Consider the following 12910-nt stretch of genomic DNA (forward strand, 5'->3'; position numbering starts at 1 on the left):
ATGATTAATGTTTTTAGTAGAAAGAAGAAAATTTTAAAAAGCCAAAAAGCAGAGCTGAGTGTTATAATGCCTAAAATATGAGAATGTTTCTAAGTTTTTTTCATTTGTAGAGAAACTATATATATATGCACACACACACACAAATGTAAAATATAAATATCTCCAAAATTATCTTGATTTTTCAATGAGACCAGCAAAATAGCTTCAGTTTTACAGAAAAATGTATTTACACTTATGCATTGTTATTAATAGAGATTACTTTTTTCCCCCTCATCAGCCAATTGCACGATTTCTGGCGTTTGGATTACTGGGAAGATGATCTTCGTCGAAGGAGACGATTTGTTCGCAACGCTTTTGGCTCCACTCATGCTGAGGCATTGCTCAAAGCTGCAATAGAATATGGTTAGTACCACTGCTTCTTACACAAAAATACTTCTGGATGTGAGGTGACTCCTTGTGGTTGAGAATTTCCTTTTTTTTTTTTCCTAGTATTTAATATTCTCCATGTCATGAGTCAGAAATATTTTGTTCTGCTTTATCCTTCAGCATAATTTAGCTTACTGTTAATCAACCCAGTATTTCTCAGACTAGATAATATTTTATAGCCTTCAACTTCTTTTTAAGAGATAAGCAGACTCCACATAGTTGGTTATTAACCAACATCCCTTTCAGATAGCCTCTAACAAGAATAAAATCAGTCTTTTTCAGTGTCTTTTAAACTTTAATGACCAAGACCCATAGTAAATATTGTTATCCTGTACTCAGACTTATGTATTTTATAACAAATTTATAAATAAATTTGTTTCTGTGTACACACATATATACTGCATTAATATACATATACACATGTAATATATATGCACATGTGTATACTGTGAGTATATATTTATGTATGCATTTACAGATTGTATATATAACTAAAAATGTTTGATTAATAACCTATTTATATGATATTTTATGTTTTAATCTTAATAAAATAAAGTTTAAAATCCTGTTATAATGTGCCAGTTCAAATTTCCAATCCTCCAATGGACTACAAATGAAGGTTGAAAAAGATAGTCTCCTATTTACAGTATAATTAATTATCACACTACAATAGAACTGTACCCTAAATTGTCCTTTATAAATTATACAATAAATCATAAATATCAAAATATTTTTGTAGTTTAATAAAAATGCTGCTACTTTAGATTGTTGTCTACTAAGAAGTATACTTAGGAACATTTGTTCTACTTGCCCAGTTTTAAAGGCTATAACAACTTTAAGTTTGATGGAGCATATCACAATTTTATAAACCACATTCACTAAGGAAATACCAGTAATGAACACTGTTCATATATTCTGTTATCCACTTTTATTCTTCAATTACTTGTATTTTATTATATTAATTTTCATTCATTTGGAGTTCTAAGTGAGCCACCTGTTTTTAAAATTTATTATAGTCGATAAATAGTTTTATATCAAATCATAGTTTTTATCATGTAATACCATTCATATTCTTAATGAATTGAACAGGGAAAATGTTTAATTGTAATAAAAAGACAAAATATTCAAAGCTTTTAAAATTTCTTGCCCCAGTAAGCTATGAATTGCTATAACTTAGTAAGCCTCAAAATACCATTAAATAGTAGATAAAGATTTTATATGAAACTGTTAAACCTAAGATAAAAGTTACGCAGTAACTTTATACAGTAAAAGTAACAATGGAAAAAAATTATAATTTGTCTTCTTTGAATAACTAAAAGTAGTACATAAGGATAATAGCCCTCTAAGGATTTGACACCAACTTAAATGATGTCCTATAGGAGAGAGTCTTAGAGAGTCGGCCTACTTAGTAGTGGCATGCTCTATAATATTAGCTTAAAATTATTAAAACTTCATTTTATTTAACCAGTAATTTAGAGTTTTTAACCAATTAATCCTGAATTTATCTCATTTGAAAGTAGAAAAGTATAAAGACAGTTTGAACAGAGTTTATGCTACAATGACATCATTAGTGATTCTGAGTTGCCAAAGCTTTAATTGTATAGAATTCACATTATACTACATTCCACAGTCTGCAGATCACTTTTGAAAAAGACGTTTTCACTTTTGAAAAAGACTTTAGAAAAAAACGCTTTAGACGTTTTAGAAAAATATTTGTATTTCTTCTTAAAAGTGAATACTTCAATTTGCGTCTTTAATTTGTAAAATAATTCCTGATAAACCAGTGTCAAAGCCTATAAGAAACAAAATTTAAAGTCTTTAAAATGTTTTTCAAACTGATAGTCATATTTTAATAAAATAGTAACTATTGTTAATGAACATAAAGTAAAAAATAATACCCTAAATTTGAAATAGATGAGAGGTGTAAGTGATACTAAATATTCTTTATATGTACTATATTTTAAAATACAGTATGAATTTTCAGTCTAGATTATCAGCAATGTTCAGAACCTATTATCTATCCCTCTTGAGTTCTTTTATAAAAGAAAAGAGGAGTATGTTTTTATTATACATGTTAAGAACAGAGATGACACATCTATACCATAAAATATTCAGGAAATCTACGTGGTATTACTGGAGTTACTTCATAGTCATTCTAAGGTCAGGGAATCGAAGACTTAAGAGAACTAATACAATTTTTTCTCCAAAAACAATTCTCCTCCAACCTTCATCACATTTCACACCTATGGACTTTAGAACTGAGTGGAGAGTTGAGAGTAAATATAGAGGATGTAGAGAAGGTGAGTGGGAAGCTCTCCCTGGAGTGGTCTATACATAGAAGTAGAGGGAAGAATCACAAATTGATGAGAAAAAAATAGTATTGTACCTTCTTCCTAACTCTTAATGTGTGCTCTAACCTATGTAGAAAAGATTTCTTCAGAAGAAATAGGAAGTAAATATCAATATTTATTACAAGGCACTTCATCCAATAAAAGTAAATTTTGAAAAACTTAATTTAAAACAGATTTTGTACTGCCAGGGACCCAAAAGATAAGGAAAGACTGAGAAAATATTCCAAATTGGAGAAAACCAAAAGAGATAAGATAGATTATTATAGCACATTTTCCTAGATGATTACAGTTGGTAAAATTTGAACTGGGTCCATGATCTGAATGGCCATGTTGTTATCAAGGCTAGCTTCCAGAGTTGGAGGGTTAATGGTGCTTAGACAGGAACGTTCTTGCTTCTGAGAAATACAACGGAGTACTTAGGGGTAATAGGGTGCCGCCATACCTGCAACTTCTCAAAAGGCTTCTAAAAGATTGGTAATAATAGATATGTCCAGAAGTGAGGTGGGCAGTAGATGTATGTTAATATTGGAGAAACCTGGATAAGGATAAAAATGCAAGTTTTGTACCATATTTGAAATGTTTCTGTTAGTTTGAAATTATTTCAGAATTTTTTTGACTTTAGCCCTGCAAGTCTAATTAAAACAAAAACCAAATTAAAAAAATGAAAGTACAGTAATAAATCATGTATCCTTTGTAAATGAGCTCAGAATCCTTTTCCTTGTAATATTCTGTATTAGTAGATTTCCAGTAAAAAATAAGAAGAATCTCATGTGTGTTGCTGGAACAATGTAAATGAGGATTGTTGGAAGCAAATCCTTTGAAAAATGTTTTGCCAGTGCACATCAAGAGCCTCAAAAATGCTGATACTCTTTGACCCAACAATTCCCCATCTAGAAACTTGTCCCAAAGAAATGACTCAGAAGAGGGGAAAAAAGCTATTTTAAAATATTCACTGCAGTTTTATTTTATTTCAGTAAAATCTGAAAAGCAATATAATATTGTGGGAAGAGAGGAGAGTTTGGTTTCAAAAAAAACAATGCATTCAAAAAAGAAAAGAAAGAAAACAGATTTTGTATATTTTGAAGAAAGATTTTGTATGTACATATTGCCAGGCTATCCGTGTAAAAGTTAAAAAATAAAAATAAAAAAAGCCTGACATCTGGATATTCTGTCTCCCATTAAACATTTAAATGTGTTTAGGTATTTTGAAGTCTGGCTGTGTATAGACTAATAACTAAATGACCGAATGTTTTGGAGTTGTGCAGATGTAAATTAAGAGTATATTTATAGCACAAACCTGCAAATTTTGAGTATGCTCCTAGAATAAGTTGAAATTCAACTGACCTCTTTCTCTATGTTAAATACATACAGTATTTCAATTTCCCTATTGTTAAATTCTACTTTGAAAGTTAAGTGCTAACTGTATAGAATCTCTGCTGAAAACTTTGATCAAAAAGTTTTATGCTGATCTATATGGTAGCAACAAAAGGGGCTTTAGGAACAAAAGAACATTTTATAGATGGAACTTTCAGAATGTCTGGAAGTATTTGAACTAGTGATCAAAGTTTTCAGAATTTTAAACATGCTGCATATACTTGGAGAACAATCTTAAATTACTTAGAAAGGAAGTATTTACAAGACCATCAAAGCAGTTCCTGGGATTTGTACTATTGATTTTGTCTTATCTATTAATGTAGTAAGTACACTGCCGTTCAAGAATATAAGCCTATATTATTGTAACAGAAGTAACACTGATTTAGCAGACTTCATGTTTTAATACAAATATCTTGAGTCACTTGATTTTTTCCGATATCCTAAATTCAACTAAACATTTTAGATTATATTATAGTTAAATTTTCATGTGATAGGAAAGAACATTTAGCCATAATTTGGATTTCATGACATTATTTTCAGGCAATTTATTTGGTGCCTCAAATATATTAATAATATATTAGCAATTCTTTCTTTTAAATAAGCAATCAAAATTGGACATATTTTCAAGGAAATAAAGGATAACAATTTTATTTCATATTTACTTTGAAAAGCTTTCCCTTTAATTTCATTATTAAAACTTGGTTGACCTTTTTCAGTTGGAAAATATCCTTTATACTGATGGAGTTTTTCATGCTTTTTAGTAATACTAATGAGTTGAATAATTTATGAGGTTGTCATGTGCAAAAGATTTTGTGTGATTTGATATACTTTCGGCCTCTGGTGTTGGAATGTGATTAATGAAAACCTAGAGGCATGTAATTTTTTCCCTGATGGTTAGTGTTCTAATTTTGCATGTATTTAATGTGTTATTTAGGTGATTTCTAATAGTTAAATCTCATACAAGTGAAAATTTAATTGATTACCAGGAATTTTACAGACCATAGCAATGGAACAATATAAGGACAGTATTTTAAAACTCATAAACTCATCTTCTGACCTGCAGAGTTCTTTTTCTTTTGAGCAAATTAGCTAATAGGGAAATGATTGAAAAAGGAGGGTTTGTATATTGTTTATATATTAAAATAAAACATAGACTAGACAAATTCTGGTGCATTTCTAGCATGTAAATATTGTAGTTGCCGAAGAATAGTACAAAATCTTAATAAGTTTGATTGTCTTTGTTGATTGTCAGTTATCATTTAGGCCTCTGTTGCCTTTTCATAAAATTACAGTGGAACAATGTTTCATCAAAACCTAAGATTGCAAGAGCTTCCCTGTCTGTGATCAAAGACATCATCTTAAATAGGTCTGATCAGGCATCATAGAAGAGAGCAGGCTGCTTCATCCTGAAGAAAAAAAAACATGGAACAAAAATGACAAAGTTAATCAGTCATTTCTTTGGCAATAAATAATAAGATATGCTGAGAACTGCAAATGAGAACATTCTCAGGTTCCTCAGAGATGTGTCTGTTTAACACCTGATTTATCTAAGCTTGTGAAGCCATCAAGATATGACCTTGATGAATAAAAAGCAGCACTGTAATGAATCTGGAATTAAATTAGTTTTGATGGTATATGCATGGCTACTGCAATGTGCTACTTTCAGTCATCAAGAACAAGAAAGGCAGTGAGAATAGAAACATACTAAGACAGCTATACAATTGTTGAGAAATAAGCTATCAAGTAATCTGACTTCCTTTTTCAAAGACTTTATAGTTATTATAACATTTGAGAGAGATGACTTGATTTTTTAAAAACCTAATAAGTTATTGGTTGTATTATATAGAGACTATAGTAAGCATCTTTATTGTTGTTCATTGATAACTCCATTTTAGTTGTTGTATTACTAATTGGATATACTTATTTGGAATGAAACAGATAATCTGGTTATGTTTAAATAATTTATTGAAAGTCAATGGTTCACATTTTTTAAAAGAGATAGAGAAAGACATGCAGGAAGTGTCTGTCAGCTCTTTTTGGTGTCATTGTTACATTTTAGTGTCATAGCCTTGTCTTCACCCTATAGTTTTTACAGTCTCTTAAAATAATGGGTTACATAAAGGCTAAGTTACAAAATATTCTTATAAATACATTTCACAGATGTTATATAGTATTTTTCATATTAGTAAATCTTCTAACAAGCCGCTTAGTTTTGTGTTGAAGGTTCGGATTGTAGACTTGAAACAGATTTGGAGGACTTGAGTAACTATTAATTTAAAAGCATTTATTGAATAACTTCTGCTTACTGTGAACATGCTAGATGCTAGATTTGGAGATTGAGACAAACAGTTTCCTCCATTTAACAGCACACAGTTTAGTGTAGTGATTCTCAACAGGGGCAGAGGTAGGAGTGCACTGCCGGCATCTAATCGGTAGAAACCGGAAATGCTGCCTAAAATATCCTACCACACCCAGGAGAGCTCCCCACAAAGACAACACCAAAATTCCAGCCCGAAATGTCAAAAGAACCAAAGTTTGAATAACTTTATTCCTTTCTACTTGAAATTAACATTTTCATATTAATAAATGTTCTAACAAGCCACTTAGTTTGTGTTGAAGGTTCAGATTGTAGACTTGAAGCAGATTCAGAGCAGTTAAGTAGCTACTGATTTAAAAGCATTTATTGAATAACTTCCACTTACTATGCATATGCTATATGCTGATTTGAAGATTCCTTTCCAATGGAAAGGAATAAAGGGTTATTTAAACTTTGGTACTGTTTCCAGTGGAAAAGAATAAAGAGAATAAACAGTTATCATAGAGGGATGTAGTAGTTCCTAAAGGGACACAGGGAGAGACAGTGACTCAGAGTCTGGTTGGAGTAGGCTTCTTAGAAGTCATGGCTTATGCATTGTCTCAAGAGATTATGAATTTACCAGGTTATTAGGGAAGTAAAGGCAGAGGTGATAAGAAAAATTACCATGGCATGGAGACATAAAGGACCCTAACTTACTCCTTTTGATGGCCTTAATATTTGGTATTTGACAACAAGTCACTTCATAAAGGTATCAGAAAGTATTTTTATTTTAGATGTTTCATATTCCTAGATAAAACAAAAACCATTTGAGGATAAGAATCAGATCTTCTATCGGTTCCATTTGCAACATTTGCATTCATACAGTTCTTTGTGCTTATTACTCAGTTGCTATTTTTTATTTAATTGATAATTAATTTTTTTTTTTGAGATGGAGTTTCGCCCTCGTTGCCCAGGCTGGGGTGCAATGGTATGATTTTAGCTCACTGCAACCTCTGCCTCCTGGGTTCAAGCGATTCTCCCACCTCAGCCTCACAAGTAGCTGAGATTGCAGGCACATGCCTCCATGCCCTGCCAATTTTTGTATTTTTAATAGAGATGAGGTTTCACCATGTTGGCCAGGCTGGTCTCGAACTCTTGACCTCAGGTGATCCACCGCCTCTGTGCCCAGCCTGATAATTGATTAATTTTAAGAAATACAAACAGTATTTTAACTACACCATTCATCATTTTGGGTAACAGCTCTGAAGGATGGATTTCCTATAAACCAGGTCTAGAAGGATGGTATTTCCAAATTATTTTTGACTGGCGTGGAACTAATTTAGATCATTGTTCAAAATCTTGTTTCTTTTAGACTAATATTTGGTAAAGTGTACACACAATTGCATTTGCAAGTGATTATAATATATAATAGTAATATTTTCATCAAAGAGCATTAAAAATGTTGTGGGAACTCAGTAAAGAGGGTTGCCTAAAAAAAGAAATATATTTTAGCTGGAGTCGAAAGGATGAATGGAAGTCTTCCCAAGCCAATGAGTGGGAGGGTGGTATTGTGGAAAAAGGGACCACATAATACAACATAATGTATTCAAGGAATGGAAGATGATACTATATGATGGAAGACAGGATTGTGTGGGGAAATGGTATGAAGATGAGGATGAAACATAGTTGTGGCCCTGCTGTGAAGGGGATTGTCATTAAAGGATTTTTATTTGGAAAATGACAGACCATAGAAATTAGGTGACATGCTAAATAATAAGTGGTAGAGCTAAAACTCTACCCAAATACCAGTCTCTTACTCTACAGTGTGTTGTAAATACATTTGGAATTTACTTAACTGTTTGAGGGCATTACTGAACATTTCCCTACTGTAAAGTCGAACTGCTAATTTTTGGTTGGCTCTTATAGCTTATCATCTGTAAAGATACATCAGAACAGATTAACTTAGTATCATTCCCAGGATATGTATGCTATGCCATTTATAAAACATTTTTCAATGTTTTGGTGTTTTAAAAAGTGCTTTCAGATAATCTGTACCAGCGCCATCACTTAAATATTTCATTTTTTTAATAATTAAAGAGACATTTAAAATTACCTCTTTCTTCCGTGTCTCTGAGCCAGTTGCTTACCTGTCTCAAAAATCTCCTAGCCCCCCATTTTCCATCATCTTATATTTTGAAAGTGAATTGTCCACATTGGACTTTGTGATAGACTTGAAAGAAGACGCCAAGCCTCTCATGAAAAAACAACCCATATTTATTTTCTCCATTTATTTTCCTTAAATTGTCTGTACAAACATGATTTTCTCAATCACATTGCTTAAATTCTTATTGTAAATTCTCCATTAAAAATTCTAATCTATAGTAATCTAACTTCTGGTGGTTAATGCTGTGTAGAGCAAAACCACCGTTCATTTTTACAAGAGCATAATCTAATTAAAGTACAATATAAATGCTAGCTTGCATGACCTATCAAGGCCTATATGTTTGGGATATGTCATATCCCAAATGAAAGCCATGTTGTCATTAATGCCACCATAATTCTTTGACTTCTCGCTGGCTCCTTTACCTACCGTCATGAACCCAGGCCACCTTCACAAAAATGGCTGCTCCATCACAGGGATCAATTAGGGAATTGTCATGTTTGTAAATTTACTAAATGTGCCATGGGGATACCAAAATCACTGAATAATTGGATTGAGATCAAAAACTGAGAGTATTGTCTTAGTGCATATGCTATCTGTAAGATGGAAGAATAAATTTGTCTCCTATTGAAAATACATGGAATGGGAAAAGTTTAAAACTCTAGTAAACAAGAAATGCTAGATGTGGAAAAAAAAAAAAAAAAAAAGGAAAAAGACACCAGCATGCCACCCACTGTCCACCCTTTCAGCCCACCCTGAAGTTGTCCATTTAATCTTTTCTTTTATTCCAATGGTTGTCAAACTTTCCAGCTTATATATTCTGCTCCTCACCAGCCCATCTACCCATCTTGGTACATGATACAGGTTCCCTTCCTTTGTCCCTCCCTCCCTTTCTCCCTCCCTTTCTTGCTTTCTTTCAGAAAAACATATGCTCCATATGGGAAATACAAAAAATAGTGCCAAAAATTTTAAAGAAGTCATCCTTGTAAAGATAGCTGTCTTTATCATTTTTATGTATTTATTTCATGTTAGTCTTGATCTGTGTGTATTTTATCATAGGGACCAAATGCTATACGATGTACTAAAATAGCCACAAAGATGAATAATTCATCATCTCTGCTCTTTCTGATATTTAGAGAGTTCTAAAATGGCCCAAGTTTTCTGTATGTTTTATTACAATTTTCACAAGTAAAATGTGCTCTGTGATTTTTAATATAATGAAATCCCATTTTAAATAATTAGAACTCTTAACTTCATGGCTAATCAAAATCCTACCAGGTAATGTCCAGTCTAAAATGTGGAGAGTCTGCATTTATCATCATGTATATTCTTAAAATATGGTTTATCACATTTTCTTTAAAAAGCATCGAATGCAGTTTTCTGCATTGACTGCATTAAGATTATTAAGTTAACATTTAATACTTATACAGTGCCTCACTTAAATTCAATAATATTTTCTTGCACTTTAATTGTATTTTTCTGTTTAAAAATGCTGTTTATGAATATCCCATTTGTTGGTCTGCTCTAAAAAATATTGCTTGCCTATGAATATTTTGAATTAAGAATGAATGAAATTCCCTTTTTGCTGTCAGAACCAAATTGTAAAAATGCATTGCATGTCTTTGAAAATCAGTATACTCTATTAGCAGACCTGTCAATATAAAAAGTGCATTCCATTTCCACCTCTTGCTCTAATAACCTTTTCTGTGTTACTCTGAGGCAGTTCACATAATCAGAGTATATTGTCAGCTTACTGGAGTTGGGGAAGCATGAAATGAAAATCACGTTAATATTGATCCAATTCTTTTGCTTGCAAGTGTCATTGATGTCCTTTTCCAGTGAGCAATAACTGTTGGTATTAGGTAGCCATTTTCTTCTCTTCTGTCTTAAATTCCAGTAAATTGTTTGCAAGCATAACTAATCTGAATAAAAATTTACTACTTGGAATAATTTCCATGTGTTAATTCCCAGATTACTAATGCTACACATTTACTATACCACTGAACTGGTTTCCCCCAGCTTTTCAAAACACAACCTACCTAAAGGTATAATGTTTATATCTAGTTTAAAATAAAAGTCTGTACAAGTTTCCTTTTGGTAAAAGCACATAAGATGCTGTACTCTGATTTTTATGTAATATAGTTATGTACTAAAGTGGACCATAAGTGCCATGAGTTATTGATCCACGTAGGAATAGCATTTTTGAACCAAGTTTATTATACATTTGAAGCTGGTATCTTGGGTTTTTAATTTTATAGTGATGCAGATAATATCTATTTTGGATTGTTCAATATATTCTCTGTCCACAAAATTAAATTGAAATGGGAATCATCGTTATGTCCAACTCATTCAAAGTAAAATATCCACAGCTAAGAAAGGAGGAATTGGATGTCTGAACTATCCAGACTTTATATCTGTATTTATCAAATTTGCTTGGTAAATAATCAGATATTTACTTAAAATGTGTTTGGAACAACAAATAGAAACAGTCTGTTTCATGTATAGAAATACTTTCATAAAATAATTTTATATTGATAAAAGTGAGGCTTCTGACTCAGCATCAGGTATAAAAGAGAAAATTCTTGAGATTTCTAGTCATTCTAATTTAGTGTTTTTATTCAGTATCACTAACAATTTTTGCCTTTGGGATATTTCTATTGAGAGCTATATTTTCTTTTTTTAAAAAAAAATCCTATTTCATAAAGAAGATGATTTAATTTTTTCTCCTTAATTACCAAAGTGATCTTTCCTATTATCATAATTTGTTTCTTAAGGAAGGACATACTATATCTATGCTGTAAAGTCAAACACAAAATTAAAATATGAATTTAGATGACTTACAAAGAAAAATATTTACTTATTAGTAAATGATTGTAACAGTAGACTGTTCTAGCGTATATTCGTTACTTTTATCTCACAGATTCACTAAGGTAAGGATAAAAGTTTTTGAACAATAGGTTCCTCCGTATAAGAAAAAGCATTCTTTCAGGTTCTTTTTGAAATGTTCAAAATTGTAAACTTGTCAGTAATTGATTTATACATATTATTGCTCAAGATTATGTCATCATATCTAATGTAATTTTCTGAGAGGTATATTTATCTTAAATTGTTTTCCTTTTATTGGAAATTAAGTAACATCATTTAGAGTTACTAAAAGCACTGGTCTGAAAAGGTATTTGTTGCTCAGACTTGAGTTTTAATGAGAAAAAGTAACCTTTAAAATTTCCCAAAGTATTTATGTAATTAATGCACTTTAAAAAGTATTTAGGTTTGGAAATGAATTGCAGCATTTTGTCCTACTTAAAGAGTGGTAGGCTTTGTCAAAATACATTGAACAAGCTAAAAAATATATTGTGGAATGGCATATAATGAAAAGAATTTTTTCTTTGAAAAAGAATGTCATCCTGTGAAACTGATTTCTGATGTTTAGAAACAGAATTACCTGATAATACATTTAGGTAAAAATAAAACGAGACCAGATTTCTATTCTGCCAGTGTCCTTCCGAAGATATTTTTCCGAAGATGAAAACCTGTATTAAATGCATTATCTCTTGTTGAGAAAGCAATTCTTCCGCTTCAAATATCCAAGATATTAAACATATTTACATTATTAAATACCTATATACGAAATCAGAAGTACAAATACATTGATGCATTATGTAATTTTATTTACATTACTAATAATGTCTTTAAATGAATAAAATAGTTATGGGGAAAACATACATTACATTTAAAATGTAAGCTATTTATACTCCATTCAATTTCGAAAGCACTTCATAACACCTGTACTTCATGCTATCCTTCCTGTCTTCAGGGAGCACCCAATCTAGTGGAGGAGTTGAAGGCTCATTCATGTTTTAATGAATACAAATACTGTTGTAACAGGATGGTGGAAAGAAGAATATTAACTGCAACCGAAGGAAAAGAAACTATCACTTTTAAATACCTGATATTGAATAGGCATTGTGCCATGACCATAGACTCATACTCTATCTTGAGTTTTTTAATCCTCAAATAAGCCAGCTTTTTTTCCCTCCTTACATGAATCTTCTGCAACAGTATTATAAGCAATAAAGCATTAACTATGTTCTTTTTCAGTTTCAATTATGTACTCAGTATACTTTTTATCCTCTTTTTTATCTTATTTGTTTTATCAAAAATTTAATAAACATTTTTGAAATCTTACTATGTAAATAATATTCACACATTTTTATTGTCTTATTTTAACTTTGCAATAATCCTGTGAAAGAAAATGTGGAAAATACTTAGTATTACTCTTCTACAAATTTGGAAACTAGAATT

At 31.2% G+C, this 12910-nt stretch overlaps 1 protein-coding gene across 15 annotated transcripts in view; it reads left to right on the forward strand.

The window, feature by feature from the left end:
- Nucleotides 1–12910, forward strand: part of NBEA (neurobeachin) — a 713110-nt gene that overhangs the window by 476756 nt on the left and 223444 nt on the right. For all 15 annotated transcript variants that reach the window (XM_032294855.1, XM_032294857.1, XM_032294861.1 and 12 more), the window contains one exon: nt 278–402. In XM_032294855.1, the coding sequence (XP_032150746.1) occupies nt 278–402 (125 nt within the window). The remainder of the gene's footprint in view (nt 1–277; nt 403–12910) is intronic.

The sequence above is a fragment of the Sapajus apella genome, unplaced genomic scaffold (assembly GCF_009761245.1).
Source record: "Sapajus apella isolate SASKATOON/1434 unplaced genomic scaffold, GSC_monkey_1.0 scaffold32, whole genome shotgun sequence".
Classification (NCBI taxonomy): domain Eukaryota; kingdom Metazoa; phylum Chordata; class Mammalia; order Primates; family Cebidae; genus Sapajus; species Sapajus apella.